Genomic DNA, 23,905 nt, shown 5'->3' with positions numbered 1-23,905 from the left:
ACTGGGTGGCAACTGGTTACATTTACTCAGTTGCATGTGCGTGAGTAATGTTTTTGAAAAAGTGTTTCACTACACTATGCTCTTTACTTTTATTCAGGTAATATTATTATGGTTGAAATTCCTGGCTACTCTGTGATTGTTTACACATATAAATAAAGAAACAAAAATCCTAGACACAGATGCAAACTTACAGTTAATGTTAACGTGAGTATTCTTGTTTGATCACCATTGCTTTAATGTTATTTTTTATCTGCTGAGTCTTTTGTGGCCATTTGAAGGTCAAGTGACTTCAGTAAACAATAGATTTTGCCATGAAAGTACTTACAAGTTTTATACACTACCTACTGTAAGAATAGATTTTCATTTGGAAAAGCCTTTCATTATGTAATAATGCTATTTGAATAATTTTTACTTCTTTAAAATACTGAGCTGTATATTTTGCAGCTCAGTACTGAGCTGTATATTTTGGTTGGTCTGAATCCATCATTTTAAAAATATTTAATAGTCAGTTATTCAGTTCTTGAATAGCCTTTTTGTTCTTTCTTTTTCTTTATCAAGTATGTTTTCACTCTAATTTGAGTAATGGCTACATTCTACTTTCACTTGAATAAAAATATATTAAAGTACTAAATTTTGGTAGGAAAATACCATACATGAAAGACAACAACTTACAAGTTTTCTTGCATATATAAGCTTGAATAAGTGTGGTGGTAGAAGAAAGGACTTGTCCAGAGATTCATGCAGAAACCGCCAATAAATTGCACTATTGGAAGCCTAAAGCTTTTATTTTGAAATATCTACTCCGGAAGTGCAGTAGCTTTCGTTGGCTTGGTGGTCAGGGTGTCGGAAGCGTCCATGGTCAGGCACGGAGGGAGGGACGCTCGGCGGAAATCTGACACGCTAGCTCTTGAGCAGCGACGTATCGGCGGAGGGTGGTGACCGAAACTAATCAAAACAGCAGTCCACCACCTGGACCATCAATCCGGGATTTACGAGCAAAGGCGATCAATCACCGGACTGCCGTTAACCTTCGAAAGTCAGCGGTTTTTTTGACTTCTTACCGGAGACGACATGGCTGAATGTAACGTTAGCATCGACCAGAAAAAACTACCTGGAGTGAAAGAGGGTAATGCCAATAACGAGTTTCTCAAATAAATGCGAAACTAGCTAGCGGATGGATGATACTATCTAAGAGATAACGTTAAACCAGTAAATGCAGGTGTTTGTTTTCAGATGCTTTGGCAGTGATGAGAGCTAACGGATGCTAGCATATCAAGCAGTATTGAATATACTGAACTCGCATATACACAACACCATCCTTAGCCAAATCTGCAGGTGTCGTAGATATTTTTTTTTATTTTTACATTTTTTTTTATTCCGTTGGAAATCTGCCTTCTGTCAGGATGACTGAAAGAAACATTTATTATTGTGTCCGCGTTTTCTCAGTCATTGGGCTAAAGTAAAAATTCTTAAATGTGAATATGAATATGGCTCTAACAGTGGCGTTTCTTTGGTCAGCTGACACGAGGCTGATCACATGGAGTTGTTGTCTGATTATTTAGATATGTTGCTCAGCCAGAGTTCTGAAGAACAAGCTCAGTTATGACACATTGACTAACCCTGTTGTGTTTTGGCTGTGAACATTTTTGTCTTTACTCTAATATGTTTAAATCACTTGCCAAACATAACAAACAGGCGCGAAACGGTGTCCTCCTATTGCTACTGATACCAGCTGTGAATCGCCACTGGGTGCGTGTTGTGCTTAAACGACCCATGCTTGTCGGTGTGAAGCAGCTGCTCAGCACCATGCTTGTTATTCTGGTCAGAGGGAGAAGAAACCTGCGTTTCTACTGCTCAGTCATGTCCGCAGAGGCAAATATGCAGAGGGCAGTCGGAGAAGTTGTGAATCTGGCCTGAGATTTTTTTTTCACAACCTTGATTAAGGTTCAATAACCTTTACTAAAAAAAAAAAAAAAGGAAAAAAAAAGACAGCACAATATTATCATACTACCATTAATATGTTGTGTACTCAAATTACCCAAGTTTTTTTTATAATACAGAAAAGCAAGTTATTCTTGCTGCTACTAAAATCATGTGACATGCTGGTTTATACAATTGTATTCTTGATATTTATCATGTTTATTGTTGTTTTTTGCTACATCTTTAGTTTTTCCCATGACTGCTGGTGTTTTTTTAAGAATTGGAAATATTCCCATAAAGCTGTAGTGAACTTCCTTCATCCAGCTGACTGGAAGTGCACAGCAACATATTGGAGAGAGACAAGGCTGCTCTACCATACGCTTCACAAAGCTGGATGGAATTCTGGCTATTAGTGTTCAATGGTGTGGCAATTAAATTATTTTAAGCCATAGAAATAGTAGGAAGGGGAATATTTATTTGGAAAGCATAGCTCTAATAACAGTAACTTATGACTGTCTTTTATTCCTTTACATGGTGTTAAAAAGAGACTTTTAAAGAAGGTGTCCACTTAACCTAATCAGGAGTTGAGTTTGTTTATTCTATTGCCTTATAAAATCTCTGCATACGATGTTCCTCTGATTTCCAACCATATGTGTCTAAATGAGCCTTAACCTCAGCCGTAAACTTCAATACTTCTGTCCCTAGTAGATGGGTGTTGTAAACACCGTTTGCCAAAGTGTTGCTCTTTGCAGCTGTCCCACAAACCCTAATTTAGTCTTAAAACTGCAGTTAAGGTAAGGGCAAATGAGCAACAAAACATTTAGGCTTCTTTGGTTAAGAGGATTAAGCATATGGTCATGTCTGTGTTCTGTTAATCAAATTCCAGGCTGGCAGGAGTCGGTGTGGGGATTTCATGGCCTTCTCTTGTCATTGTTTAGCCATCTACTACATCTGATTCTCGCCTGATATTTTTTTTATTGCTTCAGAGCAGTCCTTACTAAAGAGAGAGATGGAGAGTCAAGAACAACTTCCTGTAGCATGACACCATTGCTAAATGTTGCATTGGCGAAGGGTGATGTTTAGTTTTTCCAGCAGAGGCAAAAGTAATTAACTTCAGCCCGGATCAACAATTAGTCGCAGTTTTAATCCTCCGGTTTTGCTCTCCCACGCAGGAAACTTTCTGCATTTGGAGACGAGTTTGTCCCAGATCTTAAAATAAATTGAGAAAAGAAAATCTGGTGGGCTCATTTCAGAACCCTTCAGATGGATGTGAGGGACTGCTGGGTGTTTTCTATGTGGAAATCACCCATTCTTCAAACGGAATTGTTTTCAGGAGGATAGCTCAAACCACACTGGTTCCGTCAGTAGTTGTACTGAAACTAGATATGCAAATGCTGCTGTAGGTTTGCATTCAGTGGAAAATAATCAGTGATTGTTGTCAGATTTGATGCCATCAAGGTAGTGCTTATACAGAACTTATACTGAGCAATTTAAAATAGTAAAACATCTAGATTTTGTGTAATATTTTCTGTGTTTTCATTTGTTGTGTAGTGATACATGGAGCTGTGCAACAGTTTTTGGTTCCTTAATCAGCTGCTTTGTAAAATAGCTGTTTGCTCTTTTTGGCTTTTGCCTAGCATGAAGAAAAGAGACAGAATTATATTTAACTAAAATGTTGAGATCCTTTTTGTGGTCTTGGTGCAAATGGTAGTTCCTGTTTTATGGTTTCATTTCTTCTTCACACAACATGATGGCCCTATTTATAAGACTGAGAAACATAGTTTGGCTTTGCATCTCTGTTCAAATATAAAACATAAAATAAATAAATAAAAAAAAAACTTTAGCTGCACTAATCAATCAGTCAGAGATCAGAATGACTGAGTTTCCTCTTGGTGAAGTGTTCTTGCTAAACAACAGGTCCACACTTAAATTCATTAAAGGCATCAAAACTAAAAATTTCATTACCTTTGTTTTATTAAAGCATCAACTAACAGCAATTGTACTTAAGAAAATACGTTTTGATGCATAAACAGTTTTAAAAAAATAACATCTTCATCATTTGTTACACTCAAACTATCTTCCTCTATCAAGAAACCGGCAGCAGATCTTTTCTTTTGTATATCATAGTCTTTAAAAAAAAGCTGAATCAGCAGGTCAAATGAAGAAGGATATTGGTATTTCCAGGAAAACCTCTTCTGTGCGTCTGTGTATTTTTTTTCTTTAATATGTAAAGCTGAATCAGTCAACTATCCCAGATGTCAACCCCATCATTAGTCTTTGCAATTCTGGCTGCCTAAATCAGATTTTTTTTTCTTTTTTTTTTGTTAGCAAATTTAGTTCAGTTCAGAAATGTTTTATTTATCCCAAAGGATAAATAAATTAAATCGACCTTAACTCGTATCATGTTTCTTCAAAGGTCTGTTGTGAATGATGATGTGGGCAGGAAGGATCTCCTGTAGCAGTCTGTCTCGCAATGATTCAGAAAAGATCTCTAAACAAAGACTGTTGCTGGATACAATAACAGCTCAGTTCCTGGGCAGCTGAGATTGTATCATGTCCTGGCTGACACAATGAGTTGGCAAGCGATGCTAATCCACCTCATTTGCTTTTGCCACTCTTTAAATCTCTCTGTCTCTAGGTTTAGAGAGCCAGGCAGAGAGACGTTTGAGTTTGGTATCTGATACTTGTCCATTATAACCGATGGGATACAATACACTTTTTTTGTCTAAAAATGTATCGATTCCAAATTATTCATGAATCGTGTTCTTACCAAGCTGTCCAGACCATACTGGATTTTATTTACTTGTCTCGTATAAAAATCAGCAAACTGAATGAACTGTTTGTTGTTAGCAGATGAACGGGATGTCACTGTAAAGATGTGAAAAACATGTCATTCTTAATGTTATGTCATTCAGTTATTTAAATTATAAATTATATTTTAAGAACTGAATTAGATTTTAATATATTGTGTTTTTTTTTTTTTTTTTCTGTTTTTCTCCCCTGCTCAGTATGCAAAGACTTTGCTGTGCTGGAAGACCACTCCCTGGCCTACAACCTCCAGGAACAAGAAAGTAAGAAAGCACAGTTCAGACATGCTTTGTTTCAGTCTCTGAATCCTCTTATGCTGAATAAATGTGTCTTGATGGACAATATCATGTTATCATCTGGTTTTCTGCTTTTAGTCACAAAACATGATTGAACAGTTACTTTGCTTTTTTTCTAACACAGCTGCATTCTGCACTCATGTAATTGGGCTGGTGAAGCAGTCCGTTTGGTAATGTGTGTGTTATTTCTAGTGCAACATTTGGGTTTTATGAGGCTTGGACTGCATGCTGTCATGCATGCTCATTGCTAAGTGTGTTGAAAATTTGTCTTTTTTTTTTTTATACCAGCAATAGGTTTTTCCAAATATTGGAATAAGAATGTAAGTTTATTTGGCCAATTACCAATCTGCATAAAAAAAAGAGAAAACTTTAAAAATACCTGTAAAGTTTCTTCAAATGCTGATTATTGTTTTTTTTTTATTATGCTGCCTTCTTCATCTCTTTGGAATGAAAGATAAAAGCTTCTTTTGAAGTGTGGCATTTCCAAAACTCATCGTGCTCCATGTTGTCGCCCCACTTGCAGAATAAATGTAAAATTAAACTGCAGCGTCAGTGGATGAATCCCCCATTAAACTAACACAAAATCAGATTCTCCTGCACAGTTAACTGAGCGAATGGTGCAGAGTGCTTGCAGTTGCTTTGGAGCCTTATCTTATTTGTAGGACAAAGGTGGTCTGGTTTGAATCTGCCTTATTGTAATAACTGGGTGTGTTTGTGTGTCAGTCCCCATATGCTCCATTAGCTCCGTTTGTGGGACTTTTATTACATAATAACGGAAGAAAAAAGTTGCATGTCATTTTGAAGGATATGTTCCCTGGCTGCTGATTTTTATTTTATTTTTTTAATCTTATTTAGATAAATCACATCATGTATTTCTTTAGAAGTTGCTTTTTTTTATCTTGATGTTTGTTGGTTTGATCTGCTTCCTCCTGAGTTTGGCTGAAAGGCTTTTCCTGTTGAGATGGACAGACAAATCTAAATTCCCTAATCAGTCTAGATTCAAAGAACATCTTCACATATTTTTTGGCGCCACTTATTTGTTGATTTTAAAAAGGTCACACATCATTGCTCAGATTATTTTTTTTTTTAAAAAACATGGTGTTAGTTTCTGTTTACATGGTGAAAAACAGTACATGCTAAACAATGGGCTTTTTTTTTTATCGGTGTCATCAATATGACACTTGATATCACTATAACAAAGTTAATTATGCACTAAAGCTGACCAGATGTGACCTAACTCAACTCTGAGCCTGTGTTGGAGAGAATCATTTTGTGTTTCCTATTTAAATCCACGGTGATCGCCAGCTAAACATAATTGTGCCACTACTGATCTTTTCATTTCACCTTTGACCCTGAAGACGAAGACTGGCTAATGTCACATGCTAGTCCACTCAATGTACAAAGATATATATTTTTTTAAAACAGTTGGTTGTCGCCATCTCATCCAATTCTATTCAGCATCTGGTTTTATTTTCATTTCAGATGTTGCTCATGCACTTAAGCATCCCGTTGTCAGATGGAAATAATTTCCGCCTGGCTCCGTCAGCGTTTGGAATTTGTTCTCTTCATTAAAGCTTAGCTCAAGTGTTAACTCATCTCAGATTTAAGTGAGGTCTTTTCAAACTAAAGTTTGTGTTTTCATTCCTCCTCCCTTCAAAAGACGAATCGATGGCAGACAGAATGACGTGTAAACCTCACTCCTGTTGTGACATCAACTATCCCCTTAAACAGTTTCCATAAGGGTTCAAGTCATCAAAACCTCTCAAAGAAAAATCAATGTTAACCCTTTGACCCTTCATCACTTTGGCACAGCCATGACTCAGTTTCCTCTTTCGGTCCCAGCTGCGTAGGACAAAAACGTATAGGAGCTTCTCTTTGTTAAGTCGCCAAATGGGATTTGGTCCTGTTCGCTCAAAGCTGGCAGCACATCAATAACTGGGTGAAACGGAGCCGAGCGAGTGACTGATGCTCTCCATGCCTGCAAAGTGCAGCGAGTGCGTCAGCAAAGCAGGATTTATCATCTGGTACGGCCACAGTGTGCCATCGTGTAACCTTGGATAGACGCCTCAGCTGCAAACCTTCATTTCTCAATGAATCGAGTTGTGCTTTTTTTTTTTTTTTTTTTTCCATTACATGAGACCCAAACGTGTCTGCTTCCCCAAGCGTCCATCTTGTCTTCTGTAGACGGTTTTCACAACCCAACAGCTCGTCGGATAGGAAAACCTGTAAAGAAGCATGTCTTCACTTTGTGTGTACGCAGTTCTCTTCAGAGCAGTGCTTGTCTTTTTGTGTCTGCAGTCGAAAGTCACTTGGCTTCCAACGTCCATAAGAACCGCCTGGTGCAGAAGGACCTGCAGGTGGCCAAGAAGCTGCAGGAGGAGGAGGACGAGATAGCCAAGATTCAGAACCAGAAACAGAACAGTGACATGTGGGTATCTTAGATTACAAAATGCCTATAAATTACAGTATCTATTTGGATGCAGCTGCAAAAGTATCTTTTTTTTTTTACCCTGTGAGCTTTTTGAAGTTTGTAGCTCATACTTCTTATTTTGACAATGAATATCCCATTCCTGAATAGCATTTATAAGGTGATAAAGGGGAAAACTTTGCATATTTGTTTATAAAAAATGTGCCTTAGATATTACTGCACAATGAAATCATCAACTCCAATATATTTTTCTTCATCTTTGCCAAACAAAAGTTAATTTTATCTCATAGTTAGTGGTAGTGGGTTTTTTTTGTCACATTTGTACTTCCTTATCAGCAAACCCAAACAATGCACACACACACACACACACATGCACACACACAATCTGCCTTTTGCTTTGTCAGAACTATCAAATATCATCTTGAATTGCAAATCTTAAACATTTTTCTTAGACACTGATGGTGTTCATAAAAACAAAAATAGTGAGGCAAATGGAGAATTACCACAGATGTTACAACCCAATGCATTGTGGGATTGACGGGGAGGGGGCCATCCGTCAGTCTGTTAAACAGTTAAAGAGAGAGACGTTGACAGGCAAATAATAGAAAGAAAATGCCAAAGAACGAGTCTTTGGCCTGTGATCATGATAAATGTAGGCTTTTAAGCAAAATGGATCTATTTGCACTTTCGGGCAAGGAGTGATCCCAACCCGCTCCTGCATTGTTTACAGTTTTGTTCTCTCTGTTGACGTTTTTGCCTTAGCCTGCAAACACAGAAGACGCATCAAATGTAGCTCTTTGTTGTTTTCCGTGTGTTTACATGTTTCACACATAGGATCTTCAAACCAGATTAATGATAAAACGGAACATAGTCTTGCCTTAAATCTAACCTAAATCTGTTTACTGGTGTGCATTGATTAGAAATTTGCTAGATTCTGAGTTCAGTGCCACAGTCTTTAGTAGTAAGAAGACAATCAAATTTGTGATGACATCTGCTGGACGAGTTTCGAAACGTAATTTGAAAATTCTTTCCGCAAAGTTTCAATTTGTACAATCACGGTGACACTGTTGACTCGGTGATGTCAGCGTATGAAGTGCTGTTTCAAACCTGCATGGACTGTTCCAGTAGAGAGAGCACTGATCCTGCGACGTGTTGTTTACTGCCACATCATGCACTCCCACTCGTAGGCCTCCAAGCAGGCATTCGCAGACTAACGCCAAAATCAGACACCTGGTTACTTTATATTAAGATGCTAATGTTTTTTTTTTTTTTTTACCCTCCTGTTTATTGAGCTCAACTCGTTCTGCATTAGCATTCAGATTGGTTACAGGTTCAGCGCAGGGTAGAGAATCTGTGGTGTCTGCCCTTAAGTGACAGCTTTCCAGTCAGATGGTGTTGCCTACATGTTTGCAGAGGAGCGAGCCAAGGCAGCCTTCTGAGACCAACGTCACAGAGAAGCTCCTGCCAAAAACTCCTCCAACATCTCTGGTTATTCTCCAGATTACACTTTACACCCAAGGATTGCTTTGAAGTATTTTATTAATAATATTCAGAAGCATTTCAGTGCTTATTAGCTGAATAATTATAGAAATTCTGAATCTCAGACATCAAAGCTTTTATAAGGAAAAAAAAAATAAAACACACAGAAATTCTTTGCTGTATTGTATGGATGGATTATACATATCTGAATAAAAACAAACAAAAAAAAAAAGAAAAATGCGTTTTGATGTTCACTTGAAATATTTAAACTGACCATAGCAACCTTGCTCGTATCCTAACCTTTCTCTTTCTTGTTTTGACTCACCGACTCTTCGGGAATCCCAGCGAGCGACAGGACGTGGAGATCGCACAGGAGATTCAGGAAGAACTAGTCCGACAGGCGGAGCAGCAGCGACAGCAGGAAGAGAAGGATGCCGTAAGAAACACAAACTCTCAGAGACAATGTTTAAAATGTGCAAAGGTTTCAGTCATCGGCGCTGTTGCTCTGGGTTTGGTTCCCGGGCTTGGGCCATTTGCGGCATGACTTCCCTCTCCTTCTTCACCCTTTTTCTTGTCATCTCACCGTTTAGTAAAATAAAATCTTTAAATAAGCTTTCCTAAACAACTGGCATAAATTGTTCGACTCTAGTCGATTCATCCACTGTCCATGAAAGTGTCTGTAAATCTAAAAGACCATCAACAACACTGTTCCTCATTTTGATACTTGTAAAATATGGAGTGATGATTTGCTTACCCCCATTGTTTCAGATCCAACACATTTGTTACAGATTATCCAGTTTTCTGTTCACTTTGGTCTGTTTTTTTGCAGGCCATCGCTCGAAAGCTGTATGAGAAGGAGATGATGAAAGAGGAAAGGAGGAGACAGAAACAGATGGAAGCAAAATATGAGGAGGATTACTTTGAGGATCACGGAGGTGGGGAGCTCACCGCAGCTCATGTTGATGTCTTGCTGTTTCCTTTTGATGCCTGTATGAGCTCATGTGGGACTACAGGGGTAAAGATGCTTTTTTTTTTTCTTCATGACGACTGTTTCCTTCCATTGCTGAAAACGTGAGAGGATTTGCCTTTGATTCATCGGGGTCCTTAAGATTGCTGCTGCTGACTGGAGGGAAAGATCTAGAATTAGACTCGTGGGAGAACGGAGTGCAGCCGCTGATGTAAAGGGATTTTTAGTGTGCTTGAATTGCAGCTTTAATGTGCTTTGTCTAATTATAAATGAGCAGAAGTGTTGGTGATTAAGGAATTCAACACCCCATGAATCCTTAAGTGATTTTTACACCTCAGAAACATAAGTTTTAGCTTTTAGTCACACGTCTCTGATATGGTGGCGAGCATCTTTGTGTGTCGCACGTTGTTTTTCATTCCCATCCCACTAATATGTATGACTCATATTACTGTAGCACCGTATTTTTTTTGATTGCATAAAAAGTCATTTTCTTTTTTGCGCTTTGTAAATTTCACCCCGTGCTGACGGATTTTAATGAACATCATTTCCAGTTTTCAAAATGAAGATTTCTTTGTAGAAAATAACTCTTCCCATTTTAAGCATGCAGCGTCAAGGTCTGAGCACGGCCTTGAAGTTTTTCGGTGGGGGGTGGGAATTTAGGTGTGGTTTCTTTCTTTCTTTCTCCTCCTTTCTTTCCTCTCATCTGGCTGAATCTAGCAGGTCAAATAGACTCTGACATTCCCCCTCCAGAACATTGAGATTTTTTATGGGAAGATGTAAACCTTTTTTTTTTTATCTCAATGGTTACCAGATAGTTTCGTTTCTCTTTTATTAAGAAGTGTGTTGATCCTCAGGTTTCCTCAGCTGGCATATTTGTGACTCTCACTTCTCAACAAAGTGGCTGCTGAGTGCTTATGGCTTTGTGTAGACAAAGACACTGGCCCCTTTGTTGACATAAACAGGACTGGGCAAGTGTCTGCTGCCGTCGGTCTTTCTGCCTCCTTCCATCCATGTTGTCCATCGTGTAGCCTGAGCTCCTTGTGACGGTTGCCGCCGCTCTTACTGGCTCTCGTTATAATTTTTGTGGCAGCAGCGCTATGTTTGCCATCCAGCCCTGTAAGTTACGTAACTACTCGCATTGTGAACTCCCTGCTAGGTTTGTGTGTTCACATAGCAGGTTAAGTGTGATCTTGCTGGCGGCTGCAGTTGCTCTTTTGTTTACTCTGCATCTCAACCACTGTGGGAAAGACGTCAGTAAGAAACTTGCAGGTTACAGGATTGTAGCTTTGCGTAAATGTGTTGGTATACGAATCGTTCTCGACTGCAGCGGTGCTCTGCATGTTAGATTTCCATTAGAAATGTTCAACTTGTGTCACAGTTGAATATTTCAGCTCTTTACTTTTTGATATCAGGCAGTGATAAAGTGAGTGTATTTCTGCAGATGGCAGTAGGACCACAAGGAACTCTATTTTATTTTTTTTTATCTATTTTTTTTTCAACATTCTGTCTCATACTACCATACAAAGTGATAGTTTTAGCAAATATGTAAAAATAAAAAAAATGAATCATTTTATTTAATAAGAGTTACGTACTGCAGCTTTAAGCGTAAGTGCACTTGAGATACAAAGATGTAAAATGATCAAACACACAAACAAGCCCACTTCTGAATGACTCAAACAGAATTAAGGTTTTGGAGTGGCCTAGTTAAAGTTCAAACTTAAATCTAATTGAAATGCTGTTTACGGATGAATTGAAACTATTCTGGTAAGAAGAGTGAGCCGATATTCTTAATAGTGATGTAAAACATTCATTCCCAGGTGCTGCAGATGCATGAACGCAGACAGATTACTTTTTCACATAGGCCAGGGTTCATTTGGGAACATTTTCTCTCAAAACGGTACCTCATATTAGCACTCGTGCGAAACCAGTTTGTTTCTTATTTCCTCACAGGAAATGAGAGGCTCTTTGCTGTATTTGATAATCTCGGTGACCAGCTAGTTTCCGGCACGGAGGTCTCCACCTGACACTGGCTGAGGAAAATGGAGTATGGAGCAGACGTTTTTAAAATCCAAACAGAAAAGAATAAAATTTAAAACTCGTTTCATCACCTTTGACCAGGCACCAGTGATTTCTGTTCCGCCCTCTTTTTTTTTTCCGTTTAGACAACTAAGTCTATGTGATTTGAGCAGGCTGTTAGATAACAGGAATTCCTTTGCAATGACTCTCATCTGAGCTTTTTTCATCTCCACTTGCTTCGTCTGTCACATGCCAACAGCCAGCAGACTGGTTTTCATTGAGGTGTTTTTCTAACTCTGATCCGAGGTGTTGTCCTGAACGTTTGTTGTTGTAATAATTCCAGATTTCTTGTAGCGTGAACAGGAAATGAGCTGCACAGTATTATGAGAGCACTATTTGAATACGTAACTAATATTTTTATTTTCTTGAATACACACACTAACTTCGAAACACGAAGCAAACAGTTCTGGGCATTTTGCGAGCATCTAACACCTACGTCCATAGCATGCTCTCTGTGCCTTGACCATCCGTCTCCTCACAGGTGTTGCGTTTACCTGCATGCTTAACAGCAGCCTTGGCTCATAGCTTCCTTTTTGTTTTTTTCTCACCATTCGTCCCCCCGCTCCCCGTCCTTCATCAGAGCCGAGATCCGCCGACGTGGACAAACGAAGCCGTCAGACGTCTCGATCTCCAGACCTACATGGTTCGTACTCTCCTTCGCGCTCAAACAGAAAACACTCTCCAGATTATTATTCTGCCGAGGCTAAAAGGAGCCGGTACCCAAAGCAGGACTCTGCGGCACTTCGTGGTCACTCCAGATACCCGGAGCCCGTGGAGGCAGAGCGAGGCCGTAGCAAGCTCGCAGATCCGTATCCAGAGCACCTGCTGCCATCTAGAGGCAAGCATGGGGACAGGTACCCAGAGTTTGAGCCTTCATACACTGGCAGAGCCAGGGAGCAGGGGCAAATGGAAGTAGATGGAGTGATGAGGAGGAAGGAAAAACCAGCCAGACCGCCGCCTCCACATACTACTGTAGAAAGAGACAAGGACAGGGAGAAAGACAGGCAGAGACATGATAGGGACAGGGACTATAAAACAGAGAGACGTATGGAGGAGTACACAAGAGTAAAGGAGCAGGATGCCAGGCAGAGAAGAGAACGGGAAAAATCCAGAGACAGAATACCAAGCGATGACGGACCGAGAGACGGAGACAGACACAGACAAAAGGACAGACAACGAGCCAGGAGCAGGGACCGAGGACTCGATATGGACTCTTTGGAGTCAGGATACAGCAGGGACAGGCCAAGAGACCAGAGGGGCTCCTGGGAGGAGGAAGAGGATGATGGTGGGAGGAAGGCCAGAAGCCAGCAGCGCATCCACTCCAGCCCCGTCGAAGTGTTTGACGTGTTTGCAAACGGCGAGGCTCGAGGAGGAGCCAGGGAGATCCGGGACCTCATGCAGGTTGAGTCTCCTGGAAGGGAGCGCAGTCACAGCCACCCCAGCAGAGAGACAGGTACCACCGGAGCCCCTCTGGGCCTGTCGGCTCTTTGTGTGGTTGCTGTCCTTGCTTTCCGCTTTGAAAATCTCCGGTGGTGGGTCGATCTAACAGACTAATCACTAATGGCTCTGATCAGAACGATGATGATGGTTTAGATGTTTCTCTTTGCTTCCATGTTGTGGGATTTTCTCTTTCTGCCATTGTTTCCTGGTTTGTGATGTTGAGTCTGGGTGTTATTCATGTTCTGCAGGTTTCATGAACTGGAACGGTTTGGCATTAACAACGGGCTTCAGGGCTGCTCAGCTGGATGTAATATTAACCAAATTAGGAGAAACTACTAAACAAAACATGATGCACGCCAGTAAAGATGGACTGCAGCCCTTTGAAAAATGCCTCATGACAACATACCAATAGCTTCTCACCAATTCGATATCTTGTAATCAGTAAATCAGAAAACATATTTCCATAATTAGATAAACCTCTCTCTATATAATCACAAGAAGCATCTCCAATCACTCTTCATTGATTGTGAAGAAACAAGCAGTAGTATTCTCACTGGTTCTTGGTTTCCTAGGGTTCTGGCACAGACCAATGGGTTTGCTCATAACTCCGTTGCTCCTACAGGCCATGTTGACAAAGGAAGTGGCTCAATTATCCCAGAAACCGAGTACGGGTTGACCGAAGCCACAAAGGGGTTGACAAACCTTGACCTTCGGGAGCAAGAGCTGAAGGACATGGAAGTCGCAAGAAGACTTCAGGAGGAGGAACTCAAGGTGAGTTGAATTGTCTTGTTGCTTAAATGCGCTACAAATAAACTCGCCTTGCCACAAACGGCAGGCACAACCTGTAATTGTAATCCCAAGTCTGGGATGCTTTTTTTCTCTTTTTTTCCCCTTTTCTTCCCTTTTTTTCCCTCATTTATTTTTATCCTAATGCAAGTTTTCAAATGTTTCTTGTTTCAGCGAATGAGCAACATGCAGGAGCGTGCAGCTCAGGTGGCAAAAGATGAGGCAAGTTTTTATAAGGTCTTGTTTTTCATCTTTTTGATATATTTTTTTGTTTTTGTCCTCAGTTTAGTGAACTCCGACTAATTCACAGACAAACCTGAGTTTTAAATTCATGCTTAAGCCATTCATTATTTAAAGACAAATATTTGTCATTATTTAAAGACAAATATTTCAGTAATTAAAGTCCTGCTACGGTAATTAGTCTCCTCATTTTTAGATTTTTTTAAGGTGAGAACATTATTTCAGCTGAATGCACATGAAATCCTTTTGGACATGGATCCTTGTCGTTCTTTTGCTATCGTTATGTTTTGTCTATCTGACAGGAAATTGCTCGATCCTTGATGGAAAAGGAGAAGAAGGAGTACAGAAAGAACCGAGAACGTGAGAAAGAGAAGGAACGAGAGAGGATGGCCATGGAGAAGATGGCCATGGAGAGAAAACGACCAGAGGGAAACTACAAGGTATCTCCCAGTGACCACACCAACCACTTCTGTTTAGTTGTACAGTGCCGCTTCACAACATGACGGACTTTAATTCAGTTCAGTTCATTTTATTTATGTGTCACCAATTCACAACAAATGTTGCTGCAAGGCACTTTACAAAAAATAGTTTCAATTTATTCATACATGCATTCCAGTTAATCCTAGTTGTTGAACAGTACTCCGTTTTATTAATTATTGAAAGTTGTTTAAAAAGTTTGTATTTATGGAAACCCAGCAGAGTCGTTGACTGCAGCATTGGACGATCACATAACGACAATCACTTGTTGACTTGACGATTAAAAAGAAAGGATGTTTCAGTTTTCTTTTGTACAGATCCAACTCCATTGAACCACTACGACCAATTATTTCTTACCAACTTATTATTAACTAATATTATTTTATTGCATAATTATTTATCTGTAAATTTGTATAAATGTGTGTATTGATGGAGGGGAGAGTTTACTGATTTTTATTAATTATTTGTGTACTTATTAATCTATTTTGTTGTTTTTTTTTTTTATTGACTTGCCAATTTTATTTTATTTTATTCTTTACATTTTTACTACCTGAATCAAAATGACTTGTATTCATGTGTTGCCTTGTTTACATTTACTTACTGACTTATTTACTTATACAACTGACTTTTTAATTATCCTATTTGTTTGACTTGCCTAGTGGATTGTTGTTTCGTTTATGTACTTTTTTTTTTAGAGACTTATTAATTTATTGACTTATTTATTTATCCACTCAGTCAAGTTCGGAGGAAGCTGCCTGGCCCAGAACGAGAGAGGAGTATGAATATCACAGACAGAGAAACAACAACAGACCTGTCCGGTACAAAGCCCATTTAACAACCAGTAGTTTTACTCCAGTAAATCAGATTCTGTTTGTGTCAGAGGACTGATGTGTCTCTGTTGTCTCAGGCCTCCTCAGCCTCGTACTCATGATTATGAGAACGTTAGCTCGGTGTACGTCTACTCGGACCACCATGCTGCCTCTCGCCCTCCACAAAGACCAGAAGCCGCTTATAGAGGTACTTCGTAGTATTCTTAAATAATCAGAAATTTTCACACGGGAAATTTATTTATTTATTTATTTATTTATTTTTTTTGATTCGTCAGTAAGTCCTTGTTTTATTTATGTTACATTTTTTTCAAAATAAGCAGTAGAAAGAAAATGCACAGAGAAGTGGCCTGATCAACCAACACAAAGAATCCTAATAAATATCTGTTGTTTTTCAGGTGCCTATCAGAAGCGGTGACTCGAGATCTGTACCTTATCCAAACATGCTGTCAACCATCCATCCTTTTTCTTTGTGTAGTCTTTTCCTTTTTTAAAAATATTTATTTATCCTTTTTTTGACCATTCACCTTGTCTTTCACCAAAAGCTTTGGAACAATCTTTGTGTTTAGACTTGGGATTCTTTTGTATTCCTTTCTTTTTTAAACCCATAAACCTGAGTTGTTGGTCGATGAGTGTTGGAACAACATTTTTTTTTTTTTTTTTTTTTTTTTTTTTTTTTGTATTTTGTTAATGATGACGTCAGCACTAGCCAAAGGAGCAGTCTAGCCACAAAAATCTCCCATGATTCTAAGGTTTTTAAAGGACCTGGCTTTTTACTTGCTCTGGTCATTGCGTGCTGACGTTTGTTTTACTCTGGATTGTGCCATCATCGTCATCATCATCATAATCATCATCATCAAGGCTTTACGCCTCTTCTGGGCGGACGTCCTGCAGCCATGTAGTTTCTTCATGTGGGACATGTCGGTCTGCTCCAGCTGCTACAGTGTCTTGTATATCAACATGGCAGCTGCTTTTTACATCTGTGCTGTTCAATAGACAGACTCTCTCTATGTGCCACGCAGCCCGTGACTTTTAGGGGGTTTATTCTCTTGCTCTTAATTTTAGAAAAATAAAAACAGGCCTTTAACGCGGTGCTGTTAGCTCTGGCTTTGCTTTCTGTTTTATTTTGTTCCAGCGAGCGCAGTAACAACCCATTAAATGGCTCCTGGCCGTTCTTTCTTGCTTTTCAGAGGCATTGTTTGTCCTTTGTACCTTCAAGCTGAACGTAGTATGACTGTAAATGAATCACTGTTTCTCTGTGCATGCTTACTGAGACTGTACATGCATTTCAGCTGTATATGAAATAATCCGGCTCTTACTTAATAATCAGAAAGGGCTAATGCCACAAAAAGCCAATAATGTTCTCTGTGAATAAAGAAAATATCTACTTGTTTATATCCTCTGTATAAAAGGACTTTTCTGCCACTTTTTCATATCTCCAGTCTGAAACTGAGATGCATGTACGTTGCTTGTCTGTTGAAGCTGAAATTGTGCTTGCCACACTTGCTTGTGGTAAGCAAGTATGTGTGCTTACCACATACAGGTGGTATGTTTGGTTTTCTTTTTTTTTTTTTTTATTCTGATGTGCTGTCAATATGTGAAATGATTGTGTAATATTCTAGATTACTTTTGATTTTTGTGCTGTACCAGTTATATATGTTCACAAAGGGACCTTTCTATTTATTTTTATACAGAATTTTGACTTTCCTGCCATTGTTTTCTCATGCTCAAGCTTTTCCTGACGTCACTTCCAGGTTTTTGTCTTTGGTTCAAAGGCAGACATCCCTTCCTGTTCAGAATTAAGATAACAATTACACAGCACAGCACAAGTTCATCATAATGAAGAGAAGTCCTGCTGAAAAATTTACTATTTTCTGTTGTTTTTTTGTTTGATTTTTTTGTTTTTTGTGCTTGTTTTTTTAGTAAAGGAAACAAACGAAGAGCACATTTATTCTTTTAAGTTTAAAATTAATTATTGGCAACCTGTTTAATTTTTTTTGAATACTCAGTGCTGCTTCTGAACTCCTATGTTGTCATAAACGTTACTGAAATAGAAAACTGGCTTCCAAAATGAGTTTTCCTGCTGCAGGCAGAAATGTGGAGTTTTTGTTTGTTTGTTTTAAACCCAAATATGAGCCGTTTGAGTTGCTGGAAACAAACGTGAAGCTGTCAAATTGAACTTTGTGTTAACTGTTGACTGAATGAGATGTGTGCCATATGTTATTACTTTTCAGGGACTTAAAATGATTGAGAAATTGTAAAGCTGTAGCAGAGTGTCCATTTCCTTTATAAATGGGACTTCTAATGTATTATTTGAAGAGAGCGCCACCTTGTGGGCGCCTCAATCATTGGGGATTAAAAAGTGATTTAACTGATTACTTTGAGTCCTTGTGTTTATTGATCATAAGAACCCCAAGATTATAAGTCTTTGCTCTAGGAAAAATATGACGCATGTCAATATTCTCTGATTACTATTAACTTGAAGGACTTGAGATAAGATCCAAATATTCAACAAATGTTTGAAATCGTTTAGATTATTTTAGGTTTAGACATACCATTTTAATTTACAATGCTTGCCAAAGGTCTTAGCTTTTTGGTGCATGCTTTCAGTCGATGCATTTGAGATGTTTGTGTTTTTCGACCAGCAGTTGTGATCACAATTCTCTTGCAGTAGGAAACTACTGTAAACAAGGCAATTTTGTTTTGTTTTGTTTTTCTTCAAATTTATTTACTACATATCACCATAATGGGTACAGGTAATAGTTGCAACTCTAACCATTAGTCTTTTTTTAAGACTGTGCTTCTCAAACTGTGATCCTAAACTTCCCTTTAGTGAAACTAATTACATTTTTTCAGAACTATCCTTTCCAAAGCTTTCCTGAAAAATTGCAAATGACGTCTTGCTTTCTTTGATTTTGAGATCATTTCTTTTACTCACTTTTAGATGGTAGTTATTGTGCAGGTTGTGTGTTTTCAGCTTCACACAAAACTACGACACCATTTGCAATCTGTACTGACACTGTGGACAAAGCTAAGTGTGGATACACACACACACACTGTTCTGACTGCTACTGGTCTACCAGCTTCACGTTGCGCAGGAATCTGCTAGTGTGCGGAGCTCAAAGGGGTTTGCTATGCACTGAAATGAGTAAAGCCCAGACATTAATGACGGTGAGTTTATTTCGACAATTACAGAAAACGATTGTAAAACAAAACAATGTTGTTTGTATTAGTGCAAATAACATTTGCACTAGTAAGAGCCTTCTTAATAAAGCAGAAAAGAAAAACACTTCTGTCCTGGATGCATCCCTCCAAACAGGATGGAAATATGTGCAAATGCGCTCAGCTATTTCCTTGTATGAGCTGCTATCATTTGCTGGAAGTGTTTTTTTTGTTTTTTTTTTCCCCTTCTCACCTCTGTCAGAATTTTAATTAAATTGAGCCACTGCTCAAGGAAAGTACAGAGTTGACGCCCATCATGTGAGAACGGATAAGTGGAGCTGGTCCACCAACATACCTGACATTACTGGAGGTTTGTGTGCATGTGGTAACACCACTGCCGTGCCCTCCTGTGGGATGCGTCAACTGAACTGTTGCAGGTTTAACATCTCTCAACAAAAAGTGTTTTGCCGCCGCTGAGATCAGACAGGACTTCAGCTTCACTGCTGGATGTCTTGTAGTTTTAATGAGAACATCCGAAATGCACACTGGATTTTTAGGGTTGTAGACCTATGACGAGAGGATGAGGCCTACTGCCATGTGGCTGCTGCTCTGAAGCTTCCAGAGGTTTACTAAATAAAACCCAACAGCAACCAGGCAGATTACACATAATCTGAGCTGATTTTGTCGAAAACCACCACAAGTTTCCACTCGGTCCTCCCACTGGGGATCTCTCTCCCACTTTTAGATGTGGATGCACATCACACACACGACCAGAAACAATGACTGAAATTTTAAAGCTGAGAAATTCCCAGGCAAAGTTTCCAGCTGTGCGGGCAACTGAACTGCTGTGAAAGAATCCTGTTGAAGAGAACACACAAAAAAAGGGGATTTTGGTTTAACAGTGTGTGCATGAGAGTGTGTCTGATCGTCCTTTTCCTTGCTGTCACTAAAACAAATAGCAGAAGATATTCAAACAAATATTTATTCAAGCTCAAACTCGTCTTCGTATACTACAACAATAAATCAGGTGCAGCAGGTGTTCTCCTTTGCAAACTGAGCGACCTTAACGGTGATGAAGAGAAATAAAATCCAGAGGTAAATCAGCTCACCTGACCTGGTTGGGAATCATCTGATGGTTTAAGGTACTGAAGAAAGGTGAGCGCAATAAGCAGCGAGGACAGGCCATTTTTCCGTGTCTCACCTGGCAGGTAGAAATGTGAGTACAGCCGTCTGTCAACTGCAGCACGCCGTGTTCAGACACGAAGACACACCCACTGTTTGGAGAGGGAGGGAGAGAAGCTGGAGGGGGTTGAACTGCTAATTACCTACCTCACAGGTTTCTGTCTAAATATCAAAATGAAAGTCCTTCATTGTATAAAAGAAAGAGAGAGAGAGAATGAAGCCTTGACAGTCTTCCTCCTTGTCAAATGTTTTTCATGTGACTGCGTAAAATGAAAAAAGGCTTTATTACTGATGTTGACTTCTGTTGGTTTATTTCCTTCTTCTCGCTCTGATAATGCCTGGGGCGCATCTTCAGGAAAAACCGGTGGAGGGAGTCGGGGAACTATTATGTCAGATGTGATCCAGCCCTCTGCAGAGCAAAACCACACTCTGCTTTTGTCAAAAAGAGACAATTGGACACCACAACGACTTAAAATGTGCAATTACATTTGAAAACTCACTTCAGTCATTGCATTAAATACATTAGACTAACGTGTTTGAAGTAAAGACATAATCTGAGCACCTTCATTGTCAAAATTTACTTTGACATAATAAGAGTCAATTAGCAAGACCAAAACTTTAAATAAAAAGTGTTTTGCTTAAGAGCTTTAAGCTTTGTCTCTATCCAGTGACACGTCCAGAATGTTTTGGAAAGAGCTGAACCAAATACCATAGCAGGTACCTTGTCAAGACCGGCTTTAGGAGGATGTGGGTCCAACAGCCACAGCCAGTCTTGGTGCTTTGCTTGTTCAAGTTTCAAATTACAGTAGACTGACGGGTAGATGTAAACTCTTAAAGTTTTTATCCATTTTTTGTATGAAAATAGGGCTTACCCAAATTGTTGTCCCTTCTAAATACTGTTATTGTTTAGAAATATCTTCATTCGTCAGAAATGCTACAATAGTATTTCTGTATGTGGTGTTGGATCATACAGGGAGATGAGAGTTTTGGATTTGTCTTGGCTAAAGTGCAGATCCAAATCAGAGTGAGATGATCTAATCTGACTTTAAAACCGGTCAGGCTGCAGAAAGCTGGAGTAAATACTGAAATAATAGATAAGCAGGCATAACAATAACAGGCTGTTTATGTTAAACATGCTCTTACATTTTAAAATTAGTATTGTGATACTACTGTACTTCATCATGTGATAGTTGTCAATTGGTCTTGTGCTTTATTGGTCAGATCAACATTGTGAAAAAAATTCTCAATCACAATGGAGTTTTTCTTTATATTATTAAATAAAGGTTTAATTAAAAATAAACAAAAAAAAATCTCAAAACCAGACAGTTGGAACATTTCTGCCAAAACTTGCCAAAATTCTGTAATAGATTCGTCACCAGTTATCAGAAATGCCGGATGTCAGTTGTTTCTGTTCAGGGTGGCCCAACCAGATATCAGATATGAGATGGTCCAATTACTTTTTAACATAGGGCCAGGTTTAAGATAGGGCTAATAAGTAAAACAGTCATTTAAAAATCTCATTTTCATCTCTACCTGAAAGTAAAATTTGCCAAAAAAAATATAGCAAAAACAGAAGAAACCTGCAAGAGTGGAAATCATTCTTCTAGGCACTGTATTCACAACACACATTTGATCATCCACTGTGTATTTTCTCAGCTTAAAGTGTTTATTTTCCTCCAATTACCGGCGAAATTTTTTGCTTTGTTTTCCTCGAACTTCGGTAGGTTTTTCAGGCTGAAACTGATCTACAGACGTTGTGAAGCCCATCCTGACTGCTGATGTGTGTGACGACCTGAAAGTGAGCCGACAGAAAATCTCCCAGCCGTTTGGCCTTGAGGCAGTCAGAGCTGTGCCTGATGCAGGAATGACATCGGACTGGTTTGGAGTGGCAGCCAGCCCCAACAAACACTGGGAGTCATCGCTCCTATACATGCCAAGGCAATTCACTGGAGCTGTGTTTAGGCATGCACAAAGTGACAAGGAATCAAATTATTTTAGGATGTTAGTCTGCTGGAGAGGCCGGTAGTTGGAGGCAACCAGTCAGAAGAGACATGCATTACAACATGATTAATTCCATCAAGTACAAAAATATAAGGAGTAATGTTGGCTTTATGTTTTTACGAGTATCTGAGCTACAAATTGAAGTTATGAAACACCACTAGATCTGCATGTTTTACCACGTTTCCACCAACCGCTTTAAATAGATGTAAACTTTATCATCTTCAAAGGGGAAACTTGTCTTGGATATTGTCTTAACAAAGCTGCTACCACAACTAAACACACTACAAACAATAAAACATATGTTGAACGCTAACACCACAATAAAATCTAAACACACACGCCTGCATATTTTCCAACAAATCTGACCGGAACATCAGCAGCATGACAAAGCACTTCAAATCTTAAGAAACCGTACTGTTTATGTTACAGAGAATGGCAAGCAGTTGTTTTAGTTTTATCCTTTAAATCAGTTTATTCTCTTAAACAGCTGAGAGTAAGATTAGAAATAATGAGATGACTACCCTGCTGTGTGGAATAATATTACTGAAATTAAAAGCAGTTTATCGGATTTACTCCAGTATAAACTGCTTTGCAAAGATGTTCAAACTCCTTACATTTTCACTACTTTTGTTGCATCATAAACAGAAACACTGGTGTAGATTTATTTTTTATTTTTTTGGTACTAGTGGCCTTTATTTGAAAGTAGGGTAATGAGAGAGAGGGAAGACATGCAGCAACAGCAGCATTGAGGACTAACGTGGGTTGACCCCTGCGCCACCACATCACCCCCAACTGTGGTGTAGTTAATAAGATACTACTGCAGTGCTTAATGGCAAAGTGGAAAGATAGGAATGTAGTTACACTTTTATTATTGATACAAATCTACAAGTAAAAATAAAATGCCTCCTTTGAGGTGATACCCCTGAATAAAATGTGGTGCAACTGGTTCGCTCGAGTTTCAACTAATTAATGAACAGAGTCCCACCCACGTATCTTTTATTCTCAGAGTTAGTATGCGTAACTCTGAGAAAAGCCTCAAAGGTTTGCTGGAGAACATTATTAAAGAACAAATAAAGTTATGTCATAAAATATCATTTCATGGATTTCTCTTATCTGAAAATGGAAAGAGTATGGCAGTACAGCAAACCTACCAAAAGAGTCAAAGGGAAACATTAACCAGAGAAACAGCCAAGGGTCCATGGTAACTTTGGGGAAGCTGGGGAAACCTGTATACAACACAGGTATCAGTTGCACCATTCACAAACTCAACCTTTGAAGTGGCAAAAAAACAGCTTCTGTTTAAATAATGAGGCCTCAAACAAACCAAACATATAGGCAGAGGTGCTCTGGTTAGACGGGCCAAAACTGCGCTGTCTGGTCTAAACGCAAAATGGTGTTTGGTCTAAAACTGATGCAGTACATCACCCTAAACGCATCATTCCCACGTTGAAACATGGTGATGGCAGCATCATACTGTGGACACAATTTTCTTCTGGCTCAACAGAGAATCTGGCAGTTCCTTAAAAGATAACCAGATGGATCCATAAAGTGTCATTAGTGACATGTGTAGATGTAATGTGGCAAACGGTGACAACGTTAAAGGTCTAAAAACTTTAAGGGAGGAACTGTCTGCACAGCATACATGTACCAGAGCACAGAAATGGAATGCAGCCATAAAAACGTACACCTGTCTGACAGGTCAGACAGATTGTACAGTTCCTGAGAAATAAGCTTAACGGCAGTCAGACGGAAATCAATCTTTCCTGATTCTATCTATCGATCTATCTATCTATCTATATATCTATCTATCTATCTA

General features: G+C 39.1%; 1 protein-coding gene across 1 annotated transcript; it reads left to right on the top strand.

Annotated features, from left to right (window-relative positions):
• The first annotated feature begins 818 nt into the window (after positions 1-818).
• Positions 819-18,119, top strand: ccdc50a (coiled-coil domain containing 50a). Its single transcript, XM_007552779.2, has 12 exons — positions 819-1,126; positions 4,929-4,991; positions 7,323-7,452; positions 9,277-9,367; positions 9,761-9,866; positions 12,555-13,427; positions 14,037-14,185; positions 14,375-14,422; positions 14,743-14,880; positions 15,653-15,735; positions 15,825-15,934; positions 16,143-18,119. Exons 1-12 carry the CDS (start codon positions 1,072-1,074, stop codon positions 16,160-16,162), a joined length of 1,866 nt encoding a protein of 621 aa, XP_007552841.1. The 5' UTR covers positions 819-1,071; the 3' UTR covers positions 16,163-18,119.
• The last annotated feature ends 5,786 nt before the right edge of the window (positions 18,120-23,905 follow it).

The sequence above is a fragment of the Poecilia formosa genome, unplaced genomic scaffold, assembly GCF_000485575.1.
Source record: "Poecilia formosa unplaced genomic scaffold, Poecilia_formosa-5.1.2 Scaffold52, whole genome shotgun sequence".
NCBI lineage: Eukaryota > Metazoa > Chordata > Actinopteri > Cyprinodontiformes > Poeciliidae > Poecilia > Poecilia formosa.
The sequence above is the reverse complement of the archived record's forward strand: the minus strand, read 5'-3'. Positions and strand labels throughout refer to the sequence as shown.

What these genes read in the sequence shown, in the direction of transcription:
- ccdc50a (XM_007552779.2), top strand. Translation starts at nt 1,072, where the DNA reads ATGGCTGAATGTAACGTTAGCATCGACCAGAAAAAACTACCTGGAGTG. An exon ending in TTCAGGAGGAGGAACTCAAG is followed by an intron (nt 14,186 to 14,374) that starts GTGAGTTGAATT and finishes TTCTTGTTTCAG; the next exon opens with CGAATGAGCAACATGCAGGA. An exon ending in ACCAGAAGCCGCTTATAGAG is followed by an intron (nt 15,935 to 16,142) that starts GTACTTCGTAGT and finishes GTTGTTTTTCAG; the next exon opens with GTGCCTATCAGAAGCGGTGA.